This window comes from Drosophila guanche, unplaced genomic scaffold, assembly GCF_900245975.1.
Source record: "Drosophila guanche unplaced genomic scaffold, DGUA_6, whole genome shotgun sequence".
NCBI lineage: Eukaryota > Metazoa > Arthropoda > Insecta > Diptera > Drosophilidae > Drosophila > Drosophila guanche.
In genome coordinates this window covers 7,220,255-7,247,477 of record NW_022995749.1, presented here as the reverse complement: position 1 = coordinate 7,247,477, position 27,223 = coordinate 7,220,255, and the positions used below count along the sequence as shown (strand labels likewise).

Sequence of the window (27,223 nt, the reverse complement as noted above, 5' to 3'; positions counted from 1 at the left end):
GATTATAGTAATAATATTAAAATTTAGTCGAATGTAAAATGGGAAAAACTCAGAAAAATGTTTCAAATTATTCTGATCTCGGACTAAATTTCTAAAACGGTATATTGTTAAAAGTTCCCTGGTGTTGTGGTCTAAACTGTAATATTACATAGTCAGTTAACTTCACTAGCAAAAATAAATCGAATGGAGTGGAATTTAGGTAGATTTAAATCGTTTCAGTCTGGTTTAGGTGCGGTTGCAATCTTATCCCACTATTTTCCAATTCCTTAAAGTGAATTAAAACCAAAAAGACAAGCCATTCGGTTAAAGCGGAAAAATGTATTGTGCGCCGAAGAAAGCAAATGTTGCCTTATAAATGTACACAGCTGATCAAATATCAATAAAATATATTTTAAACAATTATCGGTAGGTAGCCTAAGTGATGCATTGGGAATTAAAAATAATATATAAAATAATAATAATAAAATAATAATAAATTTGATTTTTATTCCGAATTTATTGGTATTCAGGAATTAAACCAGCAGCACTTATTAATATAAAATAGTTCATTCAAGGTTATCTCAATTGCAGTCTATTAATTTGAACCTACTTATATAGGTATATATATATAGGTTATATATATAGTAATATATATATTTGTATATATATAGTATATTTGAGTAACATATTTGTCTGGGGTTATATACTCTTTTTTATTTATTAGCCTAATATTTTTCCCAAAATAACTAGCAAAAATCATGTATCAAACAATTTTTTATAAATTTTGTGCCACTTGACTTTTGAAACAGTTACGGCAGGATATATACATCATTGGTCAAGCTTATGCATATCATTAACAACTACGTCGTTGAAGAAGCCCTTATCCCCCACTTATTCGTCATAAAGATGTTTGTCAGTCTACCGGGAGACAATGGGTAGCTGTGACAATGTTTGAACATCTTGCCGTTGCTTAACTGATAGCAGCCAGGGGAACTTTTTGCCTCAATCAGCTCCCAATTCTCGACTGGGAATCACCAGAGCAGGTCCAGGCAACCAGAACTGAAATTGATAGAGAAGAAACGTGCTGATAAAGAAATCCACAGCTGGAATCACTTTCATGAAGTGCAGGTTCCCCCCATTCAGATCGGATGATCCATCATACTTATTCGCGACGCGTCATCAGCGTTCCATCTACTTGGGAGTATGTGAGGAATGTGAGTGGCTGGAGAGTAAGCTAAGAGAGATCAGAATTTATTACGGGCAAGACACACACAGACAAAGACAATGTAATAGTTTATATAATTATTATAATACTCTATTACATTGTCGATGTCTTCTTTATTATTAATAAAATATGTCTTATATTGTATTGGGTTCACCGTACTTCGGAGATGGATGTGAACGTGATTATAAGACTTAAGATTATTGCTATTGGGTGGCTAGCAGCCAGCTCGAGGTACCGGAATACATATGTATTTCCAGTCCTTTGTCCAGTCCTGTTTGTAATACTTAACTAGGCCACTTAAAGGTGCCCAATCCCAAAAAAATTGTGGATCATTTGATTAGGTTCCGGTTGCAATTAAATGTGGACACACTGAAATCTTTGGATTCGGATATAAAGCCAATTGAAGATAGAACCATTGAGGTAAGTGTTTTTAGTTACAAATAACTATTCAAGTCGCTTTGCTTAAAAAATTTCAATATTTTCAGGCACTTAAGCGAGTAATGCTTCGTCTGCGAGTTATGAAAATTTCTACGCGTACCGAAAGCTATTGGTAATTCAAGTGTGGGCTATGACTAAATTATCCGATTGCTTAATATAGTATTCGAAACAACAAGGCAACGCTTCTTATATTTAAACCAAACATTAAACAACATTTATTATTGCCATTATACCAACACAGTATCAGAATATATATATTTTTCCATTTATAATGCTGGCCTTTCCTTTGGGGAATGTTTCAGTTTGCTTGGCGCATCTTTTAGATGCAATAATACAGTCAGAATATCAGATACATGGTTTTCTTTGAGCTATGCTAAAACAATAATATTTGGGGGGGATACCCACAAGAATATGAATAGGAAAACCCTACACAAAACTACAAGCTACTTGTCACGGCCAAATGGTTTAGTTAAGGTTTAGATACATTTATGTTTAAAGCTTATTCTAGTCCTTGCAGCAGCAGTACACATTATCGCTGGAGCTGGCTGGCGTTGAGGGGGCAGTGCCGCTCTTGATCGGCTTGCTATAGGAATGTGGGCCACGCATGAAGACCTCTATAAGCTGGCAATGTGATCTAAAAGAATGGGATCATTAGCATTAGTGGGAGGAAATCTCAACAGGCTATAAGTACCTCATGGTTATGTCCAAATCGGTGACCACCTCGCCATCACAGTTCCAGCTGGAATACACAGAGGAGGAGCTGCTGCCTCCGACCTCCGCCTGTGCTATCGGCTGGCAAGAGCCTGCAATGCTGTAGCTCTCATCACTGGCCGCTGCGAAAGTCCTAAACTGGAATTTTCTTGTGCGATAGACCTCCACAAACGGCAGATTTCGCTGTAGAACAAATTTTCTCTTAATAAAAGTGAAAATATACCAGGAAGGACTCCAATACATACGATATCTCCGCTTCTGCCGGCTGTATTCAACAGAAATCTAACGTTATTGAGCAGCGATGTCTTCTTGACGAGAATCAGATCCAAGCAGCCATCGCCCAGGTGACTATACCGGGAGATTCCGTTGGGACTGCGTGCACAGGCACAGGTAATATTGGCGCCGCAAATCATAAAGAAGTTGCCTTTTATGACTTTCCATTGCTCAGAGGCAAGACTCTTCATGGAGGGGGCGGAGCCCACTGGCAGCTGAAGCTTGTCGGGTCGCGGCCTGGGTCTGAGCAGCGCCGCCTCGCTGGGCGTCAGATTCGAATCCTCTGGGTCAGCCTCCTCCAGTGCGGCGCTGCTGGTCGTCTCGACTTCAGCGTCTTTCTCGCCGACAAACAGAGAGGAGCGTTGCTGCTCCTGTATGGAGCTGGCGAAGCTGCAGCGCTGACAATTGGCATAGCAAATGGAGGGCACAGATTCGCCCAGAGAGCACACGCTGTCCGGACTCTGAGGGAGATGCTCCTCCAGCGGTGTGGGCAAGAGATCCGGCTCCTCCAGCAGCCGCAGCTCCGCGTCGTAGCCACGATTGCAAATAAAGGCCTTGACGCCGCTGTACTCGTACCTCTTGGGCCCCATCCAGCGGTAGTTCTCGCTCTGAGCAGCTACGTCCCCCAGATAGCCGTAGCTGAGGACGCTGGCGCAGAACCTTAACAGCGTTTGGCTGTTGCTCACGCTGCATACATCCAGACCGCGATGCTGGCCTAGGATCACGTGTATGGCCGCCGTGCGGACATCTGCGGTCCCATGCATGCTGTAGGCAATAGTGTCCGTGCTTCCCGCTGGGATTACACCCACTGGTATCTTTGGTCGCGGTATATACGAGGGTCGTTGCTCGTCAAGGCCCAGCTCTCGCATTTGCCGGAAGAGCAATCCGTTGATGACCTCCGCCACAGTGCCATCACCACCCACACAGCAGACGGCGTCATAGCAGCTCAGGTCGTGGCTCAGCAGGATGTCCCGCACTTGGTTCGCCCGCTGCGTGGTAATGCACGTGGCATCGATCCCCGCCAACTGGAATATGGGCCGGACATGCCTCTCATATGTCTGCGAACCGGCCTTCCGGCCACCATACGGATTGATGAACACCAGCAGACGGCGTACTCGCATTCGGGTGGGCGACGACTGGTGCACACGGGCCTGCAGTTCCTGGTCCCACTGGCGCACAATGTACGGATCCGCATTGAAGAATGTGAGCCGTCGCAGTTCCCAGCGATTGCAGTCCGTTTGGGACTTTGTCAGGCGTAGGGCATAGTTGATGGTCAGGTACTGAGAAGTGGGCCTGGTGTCGGGCTGATGTTCCCCTGGCCCATTGATTGCCTGGGGATCCTTCGGCTTGATGGAAGCTATCTTGGTGTCTCCCGTCCGTACACTGATCACATCGTCCAAGTGGAGTATGTGACTCTTAGGGCCGTAGCCCCGGTGTGCCTCTGGTGAGGGCGGATCTTCGGGCAGCGGTGCCTTAATCTCGAGGCTGCCCTTTAACTGCTTCACCTTCTGCATACGCTCCCACACCAGCTGTTGGCCATGTAGCAGCACTCGATAGGACTTTTTCTTTAGCTGGAAATTGTTTAGCAAAATGTCATGCGAAGGCGAAGGGTCGCAAGCCGCTGCTGCGCTGGCAGTGGTGGAGGAGCAGGTCCCATTGTTGTTGGAGGAGCAGGGGGCGTAGGTGGATGACCCCCCCAGTGACTGTTTGCTTTGCGTCATCTTTGCTCTCCGTCGATGGCTGTGGCTTTGTCGGCACTGCGAATGGCACAAAGAAAAACAGGTTTCCATTAGACATAAAGACATACAAAGAGCAAACGGTGCGGTAGAGGGAAGGGTGGAGTGTGAGCTGGGCTGGTGGGAGGTGAAGAATAGATGATTCGTCTCTGCCATAAATTTTGAGTTACTACGCGTCGTCTCCATTCTCTTTTTCGGTTTTTTTGTCTTAGACTCTTAATTAATGTAATGAGAGATGGTGGAAGAGGTGATAAAAGAGTGAAGTGTGGGGAGTACAGCAACTAAGCTCAGAAACAGCTCAATCAACTCTCGCTTTTCTTTTTGGCTGGCATTTTCATCGACTCTTTCGCACTCATTAGCATTTCTATGTTAATCAGATTTTCAATGAACAATGTTTCTTTGTTGAAACGAAAAACAACATTTATTCGTTGAGTGAAGGTTCTTTTCGGTTCAATGATCATAAACCCATAAACCGGCGTATATGTGATGGCAGTCATTATATTCGAGTATACATTAAATTACTGATAATGATGATGATGATTATTGATAAGGATGCAGGAGAGCAGTCAGAAATGTACAAAAAATATAAAATATTCATAATAGAAGATATCCAAGAAGATCTACTCATACATTATAAATAAATTTCCAAGTGTTTCCCCAATAAAACTTTCCACTTCCATTTCCTTATTCAAAATAAGATCCCCCATGGCTAAATTCCGCTATCTATGACACACATTATCATTATACACCTATGTAGCTATCAAATAAGTGCACTGTTTATTGGATTACTTGTAAAACCTCTTCATAAATAAATTACTTTTCTTTACTTTAAAACGATTATATTTTGTTCATATTTACATACATACATAGTTCCCTTTGTCGTTTCAATGCTTATCGGCGGCACGAAAAATTGCACATTCTGAGAACTTGTTCGCCCTCTTACCATATAACCTTATAAGCATGACTGTACAAACAATTGTATATTGTATATTTATATATTTAAGTATGTATGTACATACATATGTAAGTGCTACACTTATTTCGTGCTCATAGCGCACTGAACTCGAATGAACGTGTGGACGGACGGACGCGTTGGGAACTGCGCAAATGTGTAAAGAAAAACTGGTTTAAATGGTTGCTTGGCCAAGCAATCGCAGGGGGAAACAGACAAGAAACAATGCAGGCGAATAGAGTTGATTGAACTCTTAATTTCAGGCGGGAAATACATTGGATTAATAACATAGTTATTCAAGAGTTAGGATAATAATAAGATTATTAAGCAATGAATACCCATAGAAAGCAGAGAAATTAAGGGAGTTCTTAAGTATTCTTCCCACAAATAAAAGAAAAGCTTAATGCAATTTTCATATCATACTAATACCATAAAGAATGGAGGAAATATTGCAGCATGTGACACAACTAGAGCAGAACTCGTTTTGTATATTAAATTAAATTATTTAAGCCATTCTGTCATTCACTTCACGTTTGCTCCATTCGTTTTATGATTTTTCCATTTACTAGCCATAAACATTCATTGGATATTTGGCACAAAAAAAGATTTAAAGAACCAGGGAGTGACAGACAGTGCAAATAAACTCTGGGATAAACATCTAAGCAAAAGAGTTATTTTGAGTTATGCCCCCAAAAACAATGAATCTTTTTATTTTTAGGCTCTCCTATTATTGTCATAAGTATATGCAAAATTTATTTTGGAGAGTTGAAAATAGAATGCCAAATTGATATTTCGACTATGAACATATCCAGTAGTTAGATCTTTGGGGGATAATATTATCAAAGGAAAGCTATGTTGGTAGCTAAAACCAATACTAAATATGTTTTCATTTTCAATATACAATACTTAAATACATATTTAATTAATTTTAATGGAGAGCCACAATATTTCACAGTTTATGGTTTCGTCAACCTTCTTTCACATGTTAAACCTTGAATAAACTCATGGACTCCCCATATATCGTGTAGAAATATAATATATTCAATGTTTAGTTAGTCATACCTTCAAAAGCCACAAGGCGACTCTCTAGAGCTCCGGCACTTTGTTGCTGCTAATTAGACACAAGACATTTGAATACTTGAAAGCAGAACTGAACTTCCACTCCAGCACAGAGCAGCGTTTTCCGCTACGTAAGAGCAACGTTCAAGGTTATCCCCACTGAAAAGTGCGACAACCAGACGGAGCGGACCGATCCACAGCACCCAAAAGCCGCAAAAAACTAAGTTTTAGAATCAGTCAGTCGCAGCCACAGCCACAGCAACAGCAGAGTGAGGAAGCTGCGTTCGGTCTCAAAAAGCAGTTTGAAAAACGGGTTCTCTCTACTCTCCGCTACTCTGCTCTCCTCTCAGCTTCGATTGCGTGCAGCACACGGCTTGACCTTCGCCTTGAAACGCCTTGTTGCTCAGATGGGAGTACAAAAAAACCTAGCGTATATGAAAGATCTAAAAAGAAACTGAATTAAAACAGCTGCTGCCCCTCTAGCGATAAATTTGCATCTGCAGCCAGTTTGGAGTACGCAGTGGCATTTCCTGTCACTACTCGTACGATTATAAATAGGTACACATATACTCGAACTTGAAATTCAGATGTTCATACTGTAATGGGTTTTTTAACTGCAATTTAGCCATGAATGGCGGACACTCCTAACTGGCACTGAAATGGCAGTGCAAATATTTTTTTATGGTTTGCTTTGGCAAGGGGAATGTTCTTTTATGAATTATAGCTTGACTTAAATGATGTATGTACATTCAAAATATGCAGGGAACATTTAGCCATAAACGTAATAAGAAACTTACCAATCAATTCTCTGAATTGGCTTCATTTTGGAATTTTTTAAATTTGACTAAAAAGTATGGGAAAATATGATCTACATTTCTGCTTTACAAAGAGCGATTGTACAGTACAGTTAGAAGCTGTATGAGATATTTATAGCCTGTATCTATGGATACATTTTCTGAAGAAACCTCATTACAAATCTCATTTCACCAACAAAATCATCTTCACTTTCTCGCTTTACCCAATTAAATGTAAAAATGCAATCATTTTCATCTTTAAAGCTCACCCGAGCACACAAAGTAGTGTTTGATGCCAAAATCTAATTAATTTTTACAAATTAAATCCATTTTGTAGTGGGTATATAAACACAACAAAATTATAAATAAATATGCCCTCAAAATAAATGTTTGCTTTGCTCTCTGTCTCTCTGTTTTCTATGTAAAAATCAATCATAAATGAACGGAATAGGATGGAGGAACGGAAATATGTACCTTTCAACGGGGGTAACATAAATGGAAAGCAAGGGAAAAACAAGAGGCGTCCCCCTTCGGAAATGTGTAAACAAAATACACGAAAAGTTAATTAAATAAAATATGTGTGTATACTCGTGATATTGTTGGACGGAAAGTGTGAAGACTCTACTCTGTGTTGGAGGAGACCAAATAATGGAAATGGGGGATATATTCTAAATGTTCACTTAATAAATGCCACTAATGACTGCAGTTATTCCTATTTGTTATTTTCGAATGGCACAAATCTTTACAAAATGAGAATGTTAGCCCCTAATTAATGGTCACGCAAGCGATGCTATGATTAAGTGCTTCACAAACTGTGCAATAGTTTATCAATTAGTCAAACAAACTGTTCCATTACGTACGAGTAAACTTCCCTTTGTAAGAGCATAGTCCACACAGAACCCTCCATTTAAAAGCTATTTTTCTGCTTACCAGTATAGGGGGCTTATCGCTTAAGCAAAACAATAACATTCGAGTGCTTTAGTACCCCATATACGATGTACATATGTATACATACACATATGTACAGTCTGGGGTTATCTCGGAGAAGTATGACACGTCCTCAGCAGTACGAGAATACTACATAAGAATTTTGCGCTATTCGTAAACTAAAGATAAGATATGACCGATGACATCTAGTATTATAAAGGGGTTAGGGTACAACGTGCAGAAAAGGGGCATGACTTTTACAGATTTTGGATATTCTTTAACTTCACACAGAAAATCTTACGAATCGATAAAAATAGATATTTTGTATGTACATTTTCCCATTAGTAAAACTTGTTTAACTCGATTTCGAACATGTGTGTCAGGACAGAGAGAGTTCTTAGTTGTAAATTTCACTAAAAGTTCACGCTATTGACTCATATTTTTGTTGATATCTGAGCACATGATATACATAAACATGCAATACGCTTCGTAGACACTTTTGAGCGTAGTATCAGACCTCGCGGAACACGATAAATTATAAATGAATCTGTGTGCGTGTTTACTGACTATTCAAAGCGAAAATGTCGCACAGAGGAGAAGAATGAGGAGGAGCCTACCGATAAGAAGACACATTTATCAAATATAGAAAAAATTACCATTGATATGTAAAAAGAAACCACTTAAGACCATTATAATTGGCTTTAATATCATTTCAATGGAAGACTTATGAAAAAGGAAATTAAACTGAATGCTAAACACGAAGCAGTTTACAAACTGTATGTATGCATATTGTAGACAGATATTTTATTAAACTTGACCCGCTTTATCACAGTCGGTCACAGGTCCAACCCACGTGCGACCTTTTAGACAACACACAGGCAATCCATAAAATAAATAACATAATAAACAGCACTGAAAGCTCCACTAAAATTTGGGAAGACATTAATCAGTGGGTCGGAGCACAGAGAAACCAGCTGCCCAAAGAAAATCAAAAGCAAAAGTAAATTGTTCTAAAAGAATATTTTCACTTTATGGCTAAAGAAAATGATTTTAGGATGGGTAAAATGCAGTGAAATAACACAAAAATTGAATAAGGTACAGTAGTAGCTCGCAAAAGGGATTTACTTCGATCGATTTTCCACAGAAACTCCACTTATAAATTCAACTTAATGTTCCTTTGCGTCGAGCTTTCTGGAAAGTTCTGTTTTTAGAGGTTACCACTGTAGCAGGTATGCCTTTACAGTTTGATAGCTCTGGCCACAGGCCAAATGGGTGGCAGCCCCCAACAAGTACGGCATTTTCAGTGCACTCGCACTCGCCCAAAACAGCATGGGAGAGATAGGCTATTGGAAAGAATTAGACAGAGATGGAGATATATTTACATCAGATGGAGGCAGCTTCAACCATCCTCTCCCACGCTGGCACTCTCCTATACACCGTTATCAGAAAACACAAGACAGCTGTGAGAAGAACAGCAACAACACAGCTGTAGCTTTTGCATGTGTGTGCGTCTGTGCTTGCGGAATTCCTGTGAGTGTGTGGGGAGAGAATTTGTATGTATGCATGTGTGTCCGACTTATTTGTCTGCCCATTATTTCAATAACTAACAATGTTTTATTGTTGTTGCAAGAGTATCCAATATCCAATTGAATGCCGATTGTCGATTCTAATTGACTAATTGATTCAGGGGAGGTGCTGTGGGGGGAAAGCTTACCTATTAAATAGGTGTATCCGTATATCCATAAAAACAATGAACGTACATATGTTTGTATGTAAGTGTTGAATGCAGTTACGAAGCGGTTGGGGAAATCAAGAAAATTCAATACGGACACGCATTGCAATTTCGCACACTTAAAAGACACTTAAACACAGGCACATGTGTAGATATTGGAGGGGGAAAACAGCGACATTCAATACTTAATTATTCGATCAAGTACTTTAACTACTCAAAAACACTGTGCAGTTTGCAAAAACAATTAACAAAGTAGCCGTTAGGTATGATCGTGGGCAAGGGGGAAATTGATTTACACCTCTGAATGGGGGGGGGGGGATTATTGCGCTCCGCAAGATATTTATTTTGGAATTTCACAGACAACTATATAAATAAGTATACCGAACTATACATTTGATTGTGTTAATACAAATTTAACATTTAAACATATTTTATTTGTCCCGCAACCGAGCACGACCGAACCCGAACAAATTTAAAACTTATTAAACAATAGGGCTGGGAAACAAATCGATGGTTGCAAAATTAGTTTCGGTTTACCATCGATAGTATCGACCGTCAAGATTGTTCAATATAATAAAGACTCAATTTATGAAATTATTGGAAACTAATAGATTTGTTTCAGGACTTTTTAAAAATAAATGGATAATAGTTTTTGAAGCGTATTAACAGTATGTTAATTAGTCTCCACAATTATATATATTTATATCTTGCATCGATACTATCGGGGTTGCCACTACTGGTGTTTCCCTACCCTAATAAGCAATAGAACTTTAGTGTGACCGCGGCACCGTCTGTAAAATAAACCGTCTGACTACAGAAAAATGAACCGAGAAGAAACCATATTCCACAATTTTGATATTCGATTTTGGATTACAAGCTTTTTAGGACTCTCAGCACTAAACATATAATTTTATAAGATAAAAGAATACATTTCCTTGAAGATCTAGAACTAACCAGCTTTCATTAAGTTAGAATGCCTGCATACATTTGCGAAATACGCCATATGAAATGGCCACTAATCTTATATTTTCGGGAACCGTCTCCGCCAACACTTTTGGCACCTCGTTACAAATGCCGTTACACGAACTGTTACCGTTCTGTTCGATGCAAGCGAGACTAATTTTGTTTTCATATTTAACACAATAGTGAAAGAAATATATATATTTTATAAATATTCGAAATCAATGTTCATCCTATGAGCGAGCAGAATAGGACAATTGGTAAATACGAGTACATTAAAGATAAACTCTTGGAAATATCTCAAAGCTCTTGGAATAAAGTGCCAAGTGGTAAGTGTCTCCTTTTGTTTTTTTCGGGGCATTCTATCAAAATTTATTGTAGTTGTCAGATGTGTTCCATTTTATTCCCGGCCTGTGTGAACCTTTTGCCCATCTAACACAGCAAATATGCGTGAGTATTTATTCAAATTTCCTTGTCGTACCACCTCTAACGTGTTTTTCCCGCTAGCACCGACTCCCTGTGGCAAATGCACCAGCTGCCCTTGCGGCGTAAATGGTAGCATAGCGCCAACAGTCCAACAGGTGCGCGCCCAGCCACAGCAGGTGCGCTCCCCGCCACAGCAGGTGCGCTCCCCGCCACAGCAGGTGCGCTCTCCGCCAACGTCAGCGTCCCCGCCTGCTTCCCCGCAGACCCCACAACAAGCACGAGCGGATCTCTCGTACCTGCAGACAACACCGCCAGTGCAGCAACAATACCTGCCGCAGCCACAAACTCCACCACAACAGCAACATCAATACGAGCAGCCACTCTTTCAATCTACATTACTGCCTCAGGAGTCGGTGCAGCAGGAAGAAGTGAGATACCAACAGCCACCGCCACCTCTACCGCCACCGCAGACTCCACCAAACGCGACCAGAGGAGGCAGCTGTCAGGGGCACTGCCTAAGCCACGCAAGAGAAGGATCTGCACCGGCGCACTGTACGATACAGCGATACCCACCCCAAGCACAGTCATCACTATACCAGCCGGATCAGTCATCCCTGCAGGGATATGGCCAGCCACAGCCAGCAAGGCAAACATATCCCATGGCGCAGCCACCACAGCCGCCACAATATGCGGCAGTACAACAATCCCAACAGTATGCCGAGAGAAAACAATCGCAACAGTATGCCGGGGGACAACAGCCGCCACAATACGCCGGAGGACAACAACCTTCACAATATGCCCCAGGACAACAATCGCCACAGTATGCGGGGGGACAACAGCCGTCACAATTTGCCACAGGACAACAATCGCCACAATATGCCGGGGGGCAACAACCGGATGAGTATGCGCACGAGCAACCTCAACAGCCGCCGGCGCAGAAAAAGGAAGTTGCCAGTTGTGTGGCACCAATAACGAAGGTGCAAAGAAAAAAACCCAGCATGAGTTGCAGTTGCGTCAAGAACAGGACGCGCAATTCGAATGTTTCGAGTGGTGCCAGAAAGACCCGACTAGGTCCTGGAGGTATAGTGGAAGTGGAGGAAGAAGAGCCAGATCTGCCCATTGCGGATACCTATACTTGCACGCGTACAATTCGGTCTTCAGACCCTCGGGAAGTCGGTGGCCCCCTCGCACAGCAGGAACAGTTGCGTTGCAACTGTCGCGAGAAAAAGAAAGTTGCCTGCCACTGTAAGGCGCCGGTTAAGCCAGTCGCTCAGGAGAAGCCGGGTCAAGCCTCTCCGTCAACACGTCCGCCACCCACCCATGCTTTCGTGGGCTGCGGTCAGCCCTATGCAGGTCCATCGACCTACGATCGCTCGTCGCATAACAAATGCGGACATTGTTCCGCAAAGAAGAAGTGCGTTATTCAGTGATCGATGCGATGGCACATCAAGGTGGTCAATGGAACACATTTTCTAAATTTAAGTGCATTCAAATCTTTAGGGTTTTGTGGTCCAGTCTCGGCCTTTCTAAACCTTTTCAGCAAAACAAAATGCGAACAATAAACCAAATTGTATAGCAACAAAATCTCATCCAAGTCGTGAATTTCTTTACGCTAAGAAACTGCACTGCACCAGCTCCACCCACGTAGTGGTAGATTTACAAGGATAACCCAAAGGCTCCTGAAACGAAAAAACCGTACGAGAAAAGTGCCAAGTGGCAAGTGTCACATTTTTTGAATATTTAAAACAGTTTTTGTAGTCGTCTCACATGTGTTTTATTGTGCTCCCCGAGTTCCTTGATTTTCGTGGCTGGCCTTTGACCAACTGAGCCGAAATGGGCAGTGAGTATAGAAATGCATTTCCATTGTGTAACCCCAGTTAATGTGTGCAGAAACCAAACCCAACAAGTGCAAGCAGTGCCCCTGCGGTATGACCGGCAGTGTAACGATAATTACGAATGATGGAGCACAAGTACAACATTCTGAAGTGCAGCGGGCACCGCCGCCACCCCAGTGTCGTGTGTACCGCGGCCCACCACCTGGATACCCGGGACACTTGGAAGCAGAAAATCGCAATTCCGGGCCCCCTGCCAAACCTCGCTACCACTGCGGCCACTGCAAAACATCGGGCGGTAGCAAGTGCGTAGTTCAGTGATCGCTGATCAGCAGGCAGGAAGGAATCAGACATAGCAGGCGCTCGGAATGGAACACATTTGTTACATTCAAACCCATCTAAATTGTCAGTGCTCTATCCTTCAATATCCCAAATATTTTGAACATGCAAAAACAATAAACCTAACCCAAATGCTGTAGCCAACGGGCAAGTAGCATTCTATGGCGGCACAGAACAGAGTCCCACCCAATTTCAACATCAGATTTATTTTGCCAGGGAACCGCGTCGGCTTCAACCGTCAGCACCGCCGCCAGGATGGAGGAGCTCCTTGCTCGGGGCGCAGCCGTGATGTCTTTCACGGCAGATGTTTCCTTCAACGCACGAAAATAAAGCGATCCAAGGCGACACGAGAAGCTACCTACAATGATGGTGCTTGCGACTGTTGTCCGGCCTGTCCCCAGAAGCAGACTCAGACCCAGCCTCCCGCTCCGCCCCCGCCACCAGCTGTGCGGCCACCATCTATTCCATGGACTGCTCCCCAAACTTTCAAGGCTGACACTAGCTTCTGTCCCCCGGCGCTCCTGCCTCCAGAATCAGTTCAGTTCGGCCTGCCGTCGGCACCGCCAGTCTATGAGCTTCCACAGTGCTGCTGCATGCCGACGATGCCTCACAGAAGGCACCAGGCCCCGATGTGGCCAGTAACTGGGAAAGCCGTACCAAGAACTCCGGAGCGATCCTTTAACCATGGCCCGGGCTGTGGGTTCGGCAACGACAATGTCTACCTCATGCAATCGCCTACGCCGGCTTACATGAAGCCACAGATCACCTGCAAGCAGTCGCCTCCAATGTGCAGACGACCAGCAGCATCAGCTCCGAAACTCTGCGCCAGCCCAGGGGGAAGACCTCAGGGGAGATGCTTTAGCAATGGAACAGGCAGGCAGAACGGGCTAAGCGGTGGCAGAAAATGTCATCCTGATGCGTATCCAGTGCCTGTGTTGGCCAGAGAGATCGTCATGGATCCGTTGGGTCCAAGATGCGACTTCGGAGAAGCGCCGGAGGAAGCTTCAGCAGCTACCGGCACCAATGCCTGCCCTCCTTCCGTTCCACCAAACGAGTCATTGAGATCGTTGCAGCCTGTAGGGGAAGCTCTCAATGAGGCTATAGACGATCCTTGCGATCGATACTACCACCATCCGGGACCGTCCCGAAGAGCACCGACAACGGATCCAGTCGCTAACTTTGATCTGGATCGATTCGACAGGGATCAGCGCGGTGGCGTCGCACGTCGGAGAAATGTCAGCATACGAACAGCCATCGATTATGACTATGAACCCATTCCAGGCCATGAGAATCCACCACGCCCGCCAAAGCAAGGTTGTGCGCCACGGTCGCAGCCGCCTCCAGGACAAAATATCTCTTGCGCGTCAGATGAAACCTCCCAACCAAACGGCCTGTACCTCCGCAACCATCCACACCCAGCCACTGCTGCTAATTTTGGGCGTCGCCGAAATGTGACTGCGAGGCGTTGCATCGACTACGATGAATAACCCGAATCCATACCTCAATTCAGACCACTGGAATGACCAACAGAATCAGAACTTTTCAAATGTCCATTTCGTTGATAACACGCAAATGCAACTCTGCTGCATTAAAGCCAGAACCGTGTTACTCAACACTGCATTCTAAGTCATGAAATTCAGGCAGGCTTGTGGCACTAACCAAATACGAACCAATACTATTTGGTTAGTGCTTGTGGACAATTGAGTGATGATTCGAGTAAAAAGGCAGTTTTAAAGCTGAGAGTCCCAACTTGCTGGTAATATTAAACATGAGATTAAGGAAAATTTACGATTTACGGTATATTTGCAGTATATTTTGAAAATGAAAGGGTATATTTCGGAATATTTCCGGGGGTCTGTCGGTATATTTGATCGATAAATCCGCGGTCACACTGGACAAGACGCGTGTAAAAACACGCCAAATAATTTGTGTTCTTATATTTGCCGATTAATTGCTTAACTAAACTATGGATGAGGAGGATTACGGCAATGATGAGTGAGTATCAGAGAAATGTGTCAAAGATTCGAAACGGAGTTCTAAACATGGTCTTACAGCGTCGGTGGTGACGATTTCGATGATGTCGACGAGGATGTGGACGAAGACATTAATCCGGAGGAGGAGGCGGATAACATTGAGATTATTGCGCCCGGGGGAACAGGGGGCGGCGGTGTGCCCAAGTCGAAGCGTATTACCACAAAATACATGACGAAATACGAGCGCGCCCGCGTTCTGGGCACACGGGCCCTACAGATCGCAATGTGCGCACCCATCATGGTGGAGCTGGACGGCGAAACGGATCCCCTGCAGATCGCCATGAAGGAGCTGAAGCAGAAGAAGATACCCATCATCATTCGCCGCTATCTGCCCGATCATTCGTACGAGGACTGGAGCATCGACGAGCTAATCATGGTGGACAACTAGAGCGGGGTACAATAATAGCAATTAAAACTTTATTACATACAACAAATATACAACTTAAGACAAGCTGCTAGACTCGAATTAATCAACTCCAAGCGTAACCCTCGCCCCGCTGATAGCAGACGCGTTCCAGGAGGCCGACAGCATGCTGGCCAGTGCGACAGATGGAGCCCACCACGGCTGGCAGGAGGCCGCATTCGGAGAGATTCTGTTCGCCAAAGACCTGGTCGGCCGCGGTGCCTTCCTTGCTGTCCGCCTGAGGTGCTTCTGGCGACTCCAGCACTTTTTGCGAGGCCTTGGTAAAGGCCAGGGTATTGTTGCTGCTGGCCAGAGTGGAGCTGAACATCTGGCGCGTTTCGCAGAGAAGCTCCGCCACGCTGGGCAGGAATGTGGGCAGGATCAGGCCCTTGATGTCGATGCTGAAGTAGTCCACGCCATCGAGGCGAACCTTTTTCGAGCGCGGCACCAGGTGCTGCATGGTGGCCTTTGGGAAGGCGACTGGCGACAGTAGGGTGGGTGGCACTCCCGCCAGACGGCCCACATTACTGATGGCGCTCTTTGCGTTCAGCAAATAGCTGAAGAAGCCCTGGCACTCCACTCCATCAATGAGCAGCAGCGAGTTGTCGCTGAAATCCTCTCGCATCTCGGCTGCCTGCTGTTTTCTGGCGTGCGAGGACTGTATGCGTCGCAGTTCCCGCTCGTCGACACCCAAGCTCTCCAGCCAGGCCTCATCATCGTCGTCGTCTTCATCCTCGCCAGCAGGAGGAGGCGGAGGCATCGACGTCTCCTCTTGTGCATCCAACGTGGAGCTGCTGGTGCTTTCCTCCGTGAAGCTGGCATCGCCACCGCTTGCTTCGCTCTTCAGGGGCATGTTAAACTCAATTCCCTCCTGGCGCAGGGCAACTCTCATGCCACGCGTGGAGGGTGTGACCAGGGCATGGCTCTCGGGGCGGCCGCCAATTCCCGCCGCCCGGAACAGCACCGTGAACGAGTTGGCGCACACGTAAAAGTAGGGGCACTGCCGGGCACGCAACAGCTGGAAGAGTCCACGGAAGCTGTAGTCCCACTCCTCGGCAAGCGCCTTCCGCTCGCGCTCGCCGACCGTCACGCCGATGTTCTCCTTTGAGTTGCGCGGGAAGAGCGTCAGCCAGGGCAGATGCGGATGCTGCCAATAGTAGGTGCACTGATTGAACCGCGTGGCATCGGAGATGTCCAGCGTGCTCTCCGACTGCTGGGTGTCGATACAGCGCACGAAGCTGGTCAGCCCGCTGGCCAGCTGGGAGGTTTTCAACTGAACGGGCGGCAGCTCCGTGGGGCAGAAGAAGCGGGCGCGTGTCTTCAGGCACCAGTCCACAGGAAGATGCGCTGTGTGCTTCTGTTGGGCAGCCAGAGCGGCATCGTCCTCCTCCTCGGCGTATGGCTGCTGCAGCAGCTTGGCGAAGGCCTGGGCATCGAATTTCTGCAGCACAAGCTTGGCCGCCGGCGGACGAGTAGGCGTCTCTTGGACGAAGCAAGAGGAGGCCGTGACAGCAGGCGCGATCTGGACTTCGGCTTCAACTCTCAGCTTTTTCGCATCACCTGTCGATCTAAGAGATGTAAGAGGATATTAGGCTGATATACAAGGATCCAGGTGGACACTTACTTGGCGAAGGGATTTTTTCGTTTCTGCGCTAGTTTTGCCTCTAAAAGTTTGCTCTTGTCGGTCTCATCCAATTGCAGTGTTGGCCTTTTGCAATTGTTGTTGTTGCTCACACGTGCTGCCAATTGTTTCTTCTTTTGTTTAAGCCGTTGGAGCTTGATAAACTGAAACATTCCAAAAGGTTCATATTTGTCGTTTAGTTCCTGAGAGTTAAAACTTGCACTTGATCCTCACATCATCTGGTCGCGTCCATTTGGATGCTAGACTAGCCTCGCTGGACATGATGAAAATGTTTGAATAGTTCGGGAAATTAGTTAATTAACTACTCTACTTAAACATGAAAGAAAAATATGATACTAAAGTGTGCCTCGATTCCCGCGCAAATTTCCAGAGCAAAAACAAAAACAATTCAAGTCGCAAAAAACAGCTGACTATGTATCATCGATATATTAACCATCGATATATGGTTAAATATATCAATATTTATTCATTATAAAGCATTTAATTAACCGAAGTAAATTGTGCGGAGTTCGGACACTAACCATAGAGTATATAGACAATATCCATACAATGTCTACATAAGCCTATACAGCCTATAAACAAAAACAATTCAAGTCGCAAAAAACAGCTGACTATGTATCATCGATATATTAACCATCGATATATGGTTAAATATATCAATATTTATTCATTATAAAGCATTTAATTAACCGAAGCAAATTGTGCGGAGTTCGGACACTAACCATAGAGTATATAGACAATATCCATACAATGTCTACATAAGCCTATACAGTTCGTTCGAAACCAAAACGCCTTAGAAAATGCATTTGCATGGGCTAGACCCAACTCCCTGAAGCAACTGTAAATTCTTGCTGATTCTCGCTCGCTCGCCCACATGCCTCGTGCCGTGTGCGGCTCTGAGGAATGTGGCTGCTAAACATAATCGAGTTCTTTCGGAAGGTACCACATTCCTCGTCAGCCAACTTTAATTTTTCAATTAAAGAAAGTATATTACTCGCATGCGCATGAAAAAATGAAATTTGGACAAATGATTTCTAATTTGATACGCAAAAGGGGTGTGTCACATTACAGGGGCATTTCAAACAGGGGTCGAAAATCTGTGACATGTCCATATCTATCAGAGTGTGCGGCTCTGAGGAATGTGGCTGCTATACTCGTGAGTGAGCTGTTGCGGAAGACACCACACATCCTCTCCAGCGATCTATTATTTTCCAATTTATTTTCGCTGTCTTTTTAAGAAATCACTAACTATGTAGTGTTGAAACTTACATAAAGTATAAGTTTATATTAAACAAGTTATCCATGTTTCTTCGGCTGTTGTTGTCTGTAATTGGACATTTTGTAATTTTTTCCATGTGTTATCCAAAGATTATAGAATTTCCACCTTACGCGGAACTGGCTTAAAAGCAAAAAATGTTCTAGCTCAGCGAACACACCCATATTAGAATGTCTCTGCCCCAATTGGGCAGGGCTTATCAACATCAGAATTGAAAGTGTTGGAGTTTCTGCGAGTTTATTAAAACGTTAATTTAAGGCATAAATTGATTCTACTTTTTTTAGTCTCTCTCTTGTTACGTTGAATAAAGTTTAAGTCAGATTGCCATTGGCAATTGAAGCAATGGTGGCCTGAACCTCAATTTGTATGCTCCGACCGGCTGGGAGGTTTTTTCTTCCCAAGGAGTAGGCACAGTGTGCCACGTCACAAACTAATCACGCGATATTCTCTGATTCTTCCTCAGATTCTGGTGTATGCAAGCGGGACCAGGCTTCCACGGTTTATCTTGCTCACACTCTTTCTCATTTTTGGCTAGAATCATTGCCATATTTCTTGATTCTAACTTGGGGGTTGGGGCGGTATTTGAATTTTTTATGTTGTATGCTTATGTTTACGCTCCTCGTGGTCGCTGTAAGAAGCAGTATGAAACAAATACGAGCAAACGAAGTCTGTTAGGCTTACCTCCTGCAAGCAGCTTCTTTTCTATCTGAAATATTCGAATAACTCCCGCTTAAAACTGATATGTTGTATGCTTATGTTTACGCTCCTCGTGGTCGCTGTAAGAAGCAGTATGAAACAAATACGAGCAAACGAAGTCTGTTAGGCTTACCTCCTGCAAGCAGCTTCTTTTCTATCTGAAATATTCGAATAACTCCCGCTTAAAACTGAGTCACGTATTGAGGAAGTCGTTATATGTTGATAAATGTAATAAATAAATATTGATAAATATCACGAGTAGCTGGGATTTCAGAATCTGTCGCAGCACTGGTACGACACCCTCCATTAACCGCCCAATGCCTAATCATTCTCTCTCGCTCGTCCACATACCTCGTGCCGTGTGCGGCTCTGAGGAATGTGGCTGCTAAACATAATCGAGCTGTTTCGGAAGACACCAAGCTTCCTCCTCAGCGATCTTTAATTTCCTGTTAAGGAAAATATGCTAGATTGGACAGCTATTACCCTAATTACTAATTACTAGCTAATGAGAAGCGCCTTTGAGAAGCGCATTGGTTTCTTACAAGCACAATCTAATGCAAGAGGAAACAAAGTGGTGCTGTTGCTTATTTAAGATAAGCGTCTCTCGTTCCGGAAAATTCCATGCAAACTCCGCTTACATCGATTAACGAAACGGAACTTAACAAAAAAAACTATCCTAACATATTTTGTGTTGTTGTTTCTCTTCTATTTTATTTTATTTTAATTCATGTGTGAGGGGGGGGGGGGGGATTGACTCCGCTTACATCGATTAACGAAACGGAACTTAACATAAAAAACTATCCTAACATATTTTGTGTTGTTGTTTCTCTTCTATTTTATTTTATTTTAATTCATGTGTGACGACTTGTGTTTTGAAAATGTAAAGTCAAACGAAAATATATGTGATACGTGTGAATTGACTAAGCGTTCCGGGAATAAATATATAAAGTGCGAATGAGGCTGTGTATAATGTGTGTATGTGCGATGAGGCTTATTGGCGCCGGCTATTGTGTTTCGTATATCATTTTACGAATGGTGTTAATATATGTGGCTATGTGCGGTGTGTGTGTGTGATGGGTGTGTAAGGTGTTTTTTTTTTGTTTCTATTCAGTTTATTCCTTCTAATAACTTGCTTTAATAATACTACATTCTTACACTAGTGGGTATAATTATAATGAGGGACGTATTTGCGAGTGGGAGTGGGCGAACGGCGCGCGCGGTACGGCCGCAAAGCAATGCTTCGCATGCTCGAAGGCTCCTACTCCGTCTCCTGCTTACGCCTCCTCTCCAACACTCTCAGCGTTCGCATAACGCTCGAGGCGAACTCTGCGGCCGCTTGCCATGCCCTTGGCTCGGCCAGCATAATCGGCACCAAGATCTCGGGGGAGATCATGGCGCCTACTACTGCCTCCATGCGATGACGCTCGTGGTCAAACCGGTGGCATTCGAAGAGGACGTGCTGTGCGTCCTCCACTATACCGGTGCCGCACTCTGGGCACCAGTCCTCCGTCTCGTGGCCGAAGCGCTTGAGGTAGCTGCGAAAGCACCCTGACCACTATGCGCTTGGGTAAGGAAAAAATCTACCTGACCGTGCTTCCTCTCGATCCAGGCTCGCAGCTTCGGTATGAGGGAATAAGTCCAGCGCCCTTTAGGTGAACTGTCCCACTGGGTCTGCCATCTGCTGATGCTGTTCCTTCTTGCGGTAGCCTTCAGCTCGGCTGTATGGATCTCTGATCTCTCCCTTATTAGCTCCCTGAGTGGGACTTGCCCCGCGATGACCAGTGCTGCTTCGTCCGACACAGTCCGGAACGAGCACGCTATCCTTAGGGCACACAGCCTGTACGTCGCCTCCACACCTCGCATGTAGGTCTTCACCTGAGTGGCTTTCGCCCACGCGGGCGCGGCGTACAGGATCTGCGACGTCAAGACACTCGTCAGGAGCTTCCGCGTTGCCTGCTTCGGGCCTCTGGTGTTGAGAAGCATTCGCGAGAGCGCTCCTGCGGTTCCGCTGGCCTTCCTCTGCACGTACTCCAAGTGCTCCTTGAAGGAGAGGCGAGTGTCGATGAGTACCCCGAAGTACTTGATTGCCCTCTACGAGCGTATCGTGGTGCCACCGACCTGCACACTTGCTGTCTCTACAGTTTTCCGGCTCGATATGAGCACCGCCTCAGTCTTCTGCGCTGCCAGGTCCAATCCGTCGACCGTAAGCCACGGCTCGGACGGCCGCGTTGGCTAGCTCCTCCACTGCAGCGAGGTGCTTGGTCACCACCACTATGGCGACGTCATCCGCAAACCCCATCATGCTGGTGTTGGCTGGCATCGGTAGTCTCAGGACTCCGTCGTACATGGCGTTCCAGAGCAGGGGTCCCAAAACGGAGCCCTGAGGGACTGCGGCTGAGACTTTGTATTCCCTGGAACCCAGACTGGTCTCGTACGTCAGCACCCTGTCGCTGAAGTAGCTACGCGCTATCCTCTAAAGGTATCCAGGGGTGTTAAACCGCTGTAGGGCCTCTAGCGTGCGGTTCCAATCTGCCGAGTTGAAGGCGTTCCTTATGTCTAGTGCCAGCACGAGACAGTAGGATTTGGACCCTCCTCTCCATCTGGAACCAGCGCATGCTTCCTCTGCCGTTTTAACCACCTTGGAGATGGCGTCCAGCGTCAACTTCCCCCTCCTGAACCCGTATTGCTCCGGGGAGAGGCCGCCTGCTGCTTCGATGGATGCACTCAGCCTCGTGGCGATCACCTTCTCGAAGACCTTCCCTATCGTGTCCAGGAGGCAGATGGGCCTGTCGGAGGAGAGGCATCCTTCCGGCGGCTTTCCCGGCTTGGACAGCAAAAGGAGCCGTTGCCTCTTCCACCTCGATGGGAACGTACCCTCGTGCAGGCATCTGTTGAACAGACCCGTGACCTCGCTTGGGATCAGCGCTAGTGCCAGCTTCGTCGCTCGGTTAGGAATCGCGTCCAAACGGGTATTCCTTTCTTTTTCTTTGGGCGAGATATTGTAGACATTTTGTGGCTAAATATGGAGCCGCTTTTGTTCCATAAGTCACTGTTTTTAGTCTATAGTATCGTAGATCTTCTGATGGATCATTGCGCCATACTATTGTCTGATAGTACTGGTCCTCGGGATTGATCCAGATCTGACGATACATTTTTTCGATGTCCGCAGTAAATACATATCTGTGCATCCTGAACCTAAGCAATATTGAAAATATTGAATTTTGCACAGTTGGACCTTTATGCATCAGGTCGTTGAGCGATTTTCCGGACGAGGTAACTGCAGACGCATCAAAAACCACTCTCAATTTAGTTGTAGAGCTGTCAGGTTTTATGACACAATGGTGTGGGATGAAATAACGTGATCTTGCTATTTCTTTTGTCTGCATTTCCTTCATATGACCAAGAGCCTCATAAATGATAATTCTTTCATAAATGTAACGTAGCTTGTCTTGGTTTCCGGATCTCGAGCGAGCCGCTTTTCTAAGCAAAAAAATCGTCGTGTCGCTAGATCACGACTCTGCCCCAGGGATGAAGGGTCTTCCAAAAAGGGCAATCGGACGCTGAGTTTATTATCTGATGCCATCTGAACATTTTGTAAAAAATGCTGCTCAAATCGTTTTTCCAGTGGAGAAAAATATGTTGTGTTGTTTGGAAATGAGTCCAGTTCCCAAAATTTTGCGATCTGTTGATCGACCTTTTCTTCTTCCGTCAATACTGCACATGTGCTCGGATTTTTTGAAGCGTCTTTTAGCTTTCCAGCCACAATCCATCCTAATTTGGTTTTTTGTAATTTAGGCAATCCTTTTCCAATTGATACATGCTTGTGTTGCATGATATCGAAGTAGTGTTCTGCTCCTAACAGAATGTCTATTTTTCCAACTTTGTCGAAATTGGGATCAGCTAATGTTATGCTTTTTGGAAGCTTCCAACAAGATGTATCGATTGACTGTGCTGGTTGATCTGAGACTATGGGTNTCCTGAACCTAAGCAATATTGAAAATATTGAATTTTGCACAGTTGGACCTTTATGCATCAGGTTGTTGAGCGATTTTCCGGACGAGGTAACTGCAGACGCATCAAAAACCACTCTCAATTTAGTTGTAGAGCTGTCAGGTTTTACGACACAATGGTGTGGGATGAAATAACGTGATCTTGCTATTTCTTTTGTCTGCATTTCCTTCATATGACCAAGAGCCTCATATTCTTTCATAAATGTAACGTAGCTTGCCTTGGTTTCCGGATCTCGAGCGAGCCGCTTTTCTAAGCAAAAAAATCGTCGTGTCGCTAGATCACGACTCTGCCCCAGGGATGAAGGGTCTTCCAAAAAAGGCAATCGGACGATGAGTTTATTATCTGATGCCATCTGAACATTTTGTAAAAAATGCTGCTCACATCGTTTTTCCAGTGGAGAAAAATATGTTGTGTTGTTTGGAAATGAGTCCAGTTCCCAAAATTTTGCGATCTGTTGATCGACCTTTTCTTCTTCCGCCAATACTGCACATGTGCTCGGATTTTTTGAAGCGTCTTTTAGCTTTCCAGCCACAACCCATCCTAATTTGGTTTTTTGTAATTTTGGCATTCCTATTCCAATTGATACATGCTTGTGTTGCATGATATCGAAGTAGTGTTCTGCTCCTAACAGAATGTCTATTTTTCCAACTTTGTCGAAATTGGGATCAGCTAATGTTATGCCTTTCGGAAGCTTCCAAAAAAATGTATCAATTGACTGTGCTGGTTGATCTGAGACTATGCGTGGCAGTACAATTGCCTCTAGTCTTGAACTGAATTTATTATGTCTTGATTTGAGCATAATATTGACTCTTGCTTTTGATGTTTGTGTTCGTCCGCCAATTCCATTTATTTGTAGATCTGATTTTTCCACTTTCAGATCTAATATTTTCAATGCTCTTTCCGAGATTACATTGACTTGTGAGCCTGAGTCAAGCAATGCTCTGAACTCAGCAATTTGTCCATTGTTGCCTTGGATATGAACTCGAGCGGTAGCCAATAGTACATAATTATTTTGTATACTATTTTCTGATGCTGCAGTTTTGGCTTCGGACTTAGTTTCCAAATGGAGAAGAGTGTTGTGCCCTTTGTTGCATTTAAAACAATCTCTTTATTGGAAATTTTTTGCTGTGTGATCGCGTTTGAAACATTTGACGCACAGTTGGTTCTTTTGAACCCAATTTAATCTATCTGCAGAAGTTTTCTTTAAAAACTGTGTGCATTTATAGATAGCGTGATTTGGCTTTTCACAAAAATGGCAGAAATACTGGCTTTCAGCTCCTGCTGAGGCACATGTGGTGGGTTTCTTTGGTTTTTCCCATCCAATGGCTTCCAATGTAAGAAACCTTTGCTCGAGGAATTTCATGAATTCGCTCAAAGGTTGTAATTCCTTAGTATTCTGTATAGATTGCTCATACAACGTATGAGTTTGACGATCTAATTTCTTCGTCAGAAAACATAGTAGAAGCGTATCCCATTTATCTGTTTCTATGTCGATGTTATTTAGAGCTGCTAGGTTTCTTTGATGTTATCGTGTAATGCCTTAATTGATTTGGCATCATTTGATATGTTTGGTTGATCCAATAATTTTTGAATCAATGTGTTACTGAGCACTCTCTTGTTGCTGAAATGCTCTTGTAACTTATTCATTCCATGCTGTAATGTAATTTAGTTCTGTTAACGAAAGGTGGCGTATTAAATTTTCTGCCTCTCCCGTTTTTAAATACCACATCTTTTGGATGACGGGTACAGATGCTTCATGAATCATTTTCTTAAAAATGTCATGAAATTGTTGCCACTTTAGGTAGTCTCCATCAAACTTGGGGATTTCAACCTTTGGCAGGGGTAATGCATTATGCATATGTGGAGCAGGAACAAATGGCTGAACAGGGTCTGATACAGTCATTGTTAATACTGCATCTTCAGCAGCAATATAACTGTCAAACAATATAATAATAATCGATGCATTTGGAATAGATTTTGACATGAATCGTTATAATTTCATCCCAATATTTTAATATTATTGGTTTGAAATCCTTTCGCGTCTCATTTGTGATTCTGTTCATGATGCGCTGTAGACTTTCAGGGGTGCCGCAAGCACCCTTTGTTCTCGGATCATGGGCTCAATTTCGGACTCATTCTCCATGGAGGTAATAGATCCAGAAACTATCTTCATTTCCAAAGAAGACAATTGTTTAGTCAACTCGTCGTTGTATTTGCTGACCAATTCTTTAATATTTTCAAAATATTTATTAGAGAAATACTTGTGCTCATATTTCGCGCCATGAGTTATTTCTTGAATGTTTGTGTCTTCCATTAAAAATGTTTTCCAGAGATTCATTAACCTCTCAAGTCGGGTTTGAAAATATTCAGGCTGCTGCTTCCTTTCAGAGGGATCCTTTTTGTAGTTCCTGATGATGTTTTGGATCTCTTCGCCCGTGGCCAATTGCCTGTCCAGCACAACATTAATGCTTGATGATGCCATTTTTTATTATTTGCCGTACTACTTTGACCCGATGGAGGTAATTTGTTTGTCGTTATGACAGGCTGTGCCTCTACTCACAACCAAAAAAGGTGGTCAAAGTAGACTAACAAATTTTTTAATGACAATGTCGAACTGTGTTTTTTTTTTTTTAATCCAACCTTAGTCGCCAAGTTGACTGTATCGCTTTGGGTAGATTTAAATAAAACCAGCTAGTTTTCCTTCGCAGAAGGTAATGATAAATCACAACTGTGATTGATGACGTATGTTTGTAAATTGGTCGTCAAGTTAACCAATTATGTAGGATTTTCCAAATAAATCCCAGTTCCAAATCGGGAACAATACTCCAGATGAACGGTTAAATGTCCAAAAGTCGGGGGTCACCAAATGAATGAATCAAATGATTATCACGTCGGGGTCACCAAATGAATGAATCAAATGATTATCATTATCATGAATGATTTCGTGCGAGTGTCGATGAGTACCCCGAGGTACTTGATTGCCCTCTACGAGCGTATCGTGGTGCCACCGACCTGCACACTTGCTGTCTCTACAGCTTTCCGGCTCGATATGAGCACGGCCTCAGTCTTCTGCGCTGCCAGTTCCAATCCGGCGACCGTAAGCCACGACTTCGCGGCTCGGACGGCCGCGTTATCTAGCTCCTCTACTGCGGCGAGGTGCTTGGCCACCACCACTATGGCGACGTCATCCGCAAACCCCACCATACTGGTGTTGGCTGGCATCGGTAGTCTCAGGACTCCGTCGTACATGGCGTTCCAGAGTAGGGGTTCCAAAACGGAGCCCTGAGGGACTCCGGCTGAGACTTTGTATGCCCTGGAACCCAGACTGGTCTCGTACGTCAGCACCCTGTCGCTGAAGTAGCTACGCGCTATCATCTGAAGGTATCCAGGAGTTGAAGGCGTTCCTTATGTCTAGTGCCAGCACGAGACAGTATTATTTGGACCCTCCTCTCCATGTGGAACCAGCGCATGCTTCCTCTGCCGTTTTAACCACCTTGGAGATGGCGTCCAGAGCCGACTTCCCCCTCCTGAACCCGTATTGCTCCGGGGAGAGGCCGCCTGCTGCAGATGGGCCTGTAGGAGGATGCCTCGCCCGGCGGCTTTCCCGGCTTGGACAGCAAAAGGAGCCGTTGCCTCTTCCACCTCGATGGGAACGTACCCTCGTGTAGGCATCTGTTGAACAGACCCATGACCTCGCTTGGGATCAGCGCTAGTGCCAGCTTCGTCGCTCGGTTGGGAATCGCGTCCGGCCCCGGAGCCTTCTTGGGGTTCAGGTCTCT

At 44.5% G+C, this 27,223-nt stretch overlaps 4 protein-coding genes across 7 annotated transcripts; 2 read left to right on the top strand and 2 right to left on the bottom strand.

The window, feature by feature from the left end:
- Positions 1-2,086: 2,086 nt before the first annotated feature.
- On the bottom strand, positions 2,087-10,293 carry LOC117585186 (ceramide kinase). 2 transcript variants are annotated; one of them, XM_034274531.1, is made up of 4 exons: positions 9,809-10,293; positions 2,599-4,383; positions 2,334-2,536; positions 2,087-2,276 (listed from the first exon to the last, which is right to left on the bottom strand). In XM_034274531.1, exons 2-4 carry the CDS (start codon positions 4,345-4,347, stop codon positions 2,147-2,149), a joined length of 2,082 nt encoding a protein of 693 aa, XP_034130422.1. In that variant the 5' UTR covers positions 4,348-4,383; positions 9,809-10,293; the 3' UTR covers positions 2,087-2,146. The 2 variants fall into 2 exon arrangements, with proteins under 2 accessions (XP_034130422.1, XP_034130423.1); XM_034274532.1 differs by lacking the exon at positions 9,809-10,293 and adding an exon at positions 6,377-6,587.
- Positions 10,294-11,022: 729 nt separating this feature from the next.
- Positions 11,023-14,682, top strand: LOC117585729 (glutenin, high molecular weight subunit DX5). 3 transcript variants are annotated; one of them, XM_034275371.1, is made up of 4 exons: positions 11,023-11,115; positions 11,168-11,236; positions 11,294-13,052; positions 13,103-13,573. In XM_034275371.1, exons 2-3 carry the CDS (start codon positions 11,233-11,235, stop codon positions 12,640-12,642), a joined length of 1,353 nt encoding a protein of 450 aa, XP_034131262.1. In that variant the 5' UTR covers positions 11,023-11,115; positions 11,168-11,232; the 3' UTR covers positions 12,643-13,052; positions 13,103-13,573. The 3 variants fall into 3 exon arrangements, with proteins under 3 accessions (XP_034131262.1, XP_034131263.1, XP_034131264.1); XM_034275372.1 differs by having other exon boundaries at positions 11,086-11,236; positions 13,120-13,573; XM_034275373.1 differs by lacking the exons at positions 11,023-11,115; positions 11,168-11,236 and adding an exon at positions 14,544-14,682 and having other exon boundaries at positions 12,895-13,052; positions 13,103-14,466.
- A 548-nt stretch (positions 14,683-15,230) lies between these two features.
- On the top strand, positions 15,231-15,867 carry LOC117585733 (DNA-directed RNA polymerases I, II, and III subunit RPABC2). The gene is made up of 2 exons (XM_034275378.1): positions 15,231-15,378; positions 15,438-15,867. The coding sequence occupies exons 1-2, from the start codon at positions 15,350-15,352 to the stop codon at positions 15,802-15,804; spliced, it is 396 nt and encodes a 131-aa protein (XP_034131269.1). The 5' UTR covers positions 15,231-15,349; the 3' UTR covers positions 15,805-15,867.
- On the bottom strand, positions 15,812-17,833 carry LOC117585728 (protein downstream neighbor of son homolog). The gene is made up of 3 exons (XM_034275370.1): positions 17,675-17,833; positions 17,444-17,604; positions 15,812-17,387 (listed from the first exon to the last, which is right to left on the bottom strand). Exons 1-3 carry the CDS (start codon positions 17,720-17,722, stop codon positions 15,887-15,889), a joined length of 1,710 nt encoding a protein of 569 aa, XP_034131261.1. The 5' UTR covers positions 17,723-17,833; the 3' UTR covers positions 15,812-15,886.
- Positions 17,834-27,223: the final 9,390 nt, after the last annotated feature.

Bases quoted from the DNA above. Each gene is read 5' to 3' on its own strand.
- LOC117585186 (XM_034274531.1), bottom strand. From the start codon at position 4,347: ATGACGCAAAGCAAACAGTCACTGGGGGGGTCATCCACCTACGCCCCC. The intron at 2,537-2,598 runs GTATGTATTGGA...TTTGTTCTACAG, and splicing joins CCGGCAGAAGCGGAGATATC to CGAAATCTGCCGTTTGTGGA. The intron at 2,277-2,333 runs GTACTTATAGCC...CCATTCTTTTAG, and splicing joins GATTTGGACATAACCATGAG to ATCACATTGCCAGCTTATAG.
- LOC117585733 (XM_034275378.1), top strand. From the start codon at position 15,350: ATGGATGAGGAGGATTACGGCAATGATGA. The intron at 15,379-15,437 runs GTGAGTATCAGA...ATGGTCTTACAG, and splicing joins GAGGATTACGGCAATGATGA to CGTCGGTGGTGACGATTTCG.
- LOC117585728 (XM_034275370.1), bottom strand. From the start codon at position 17,722: ATGTCCAGCGAGGCTAGTCTAGCATCCAAATGGACGCGACCAGATGAT. The intron at 17,605-17,674 runs GTGAGGATCAAG...GGAATGTTTCAG, and splicing joins AATGGACGCGACCAGATGAT to TTTATCAAGCTCCAACGGCT. The intron at 17,388-17,443 runs GTAAGTGTCCAC...TACATCTCTTAG, and splicing joins CGAAAAAATCCCTTCGCCAA to ATCGACAGGTGATGCGAAAA.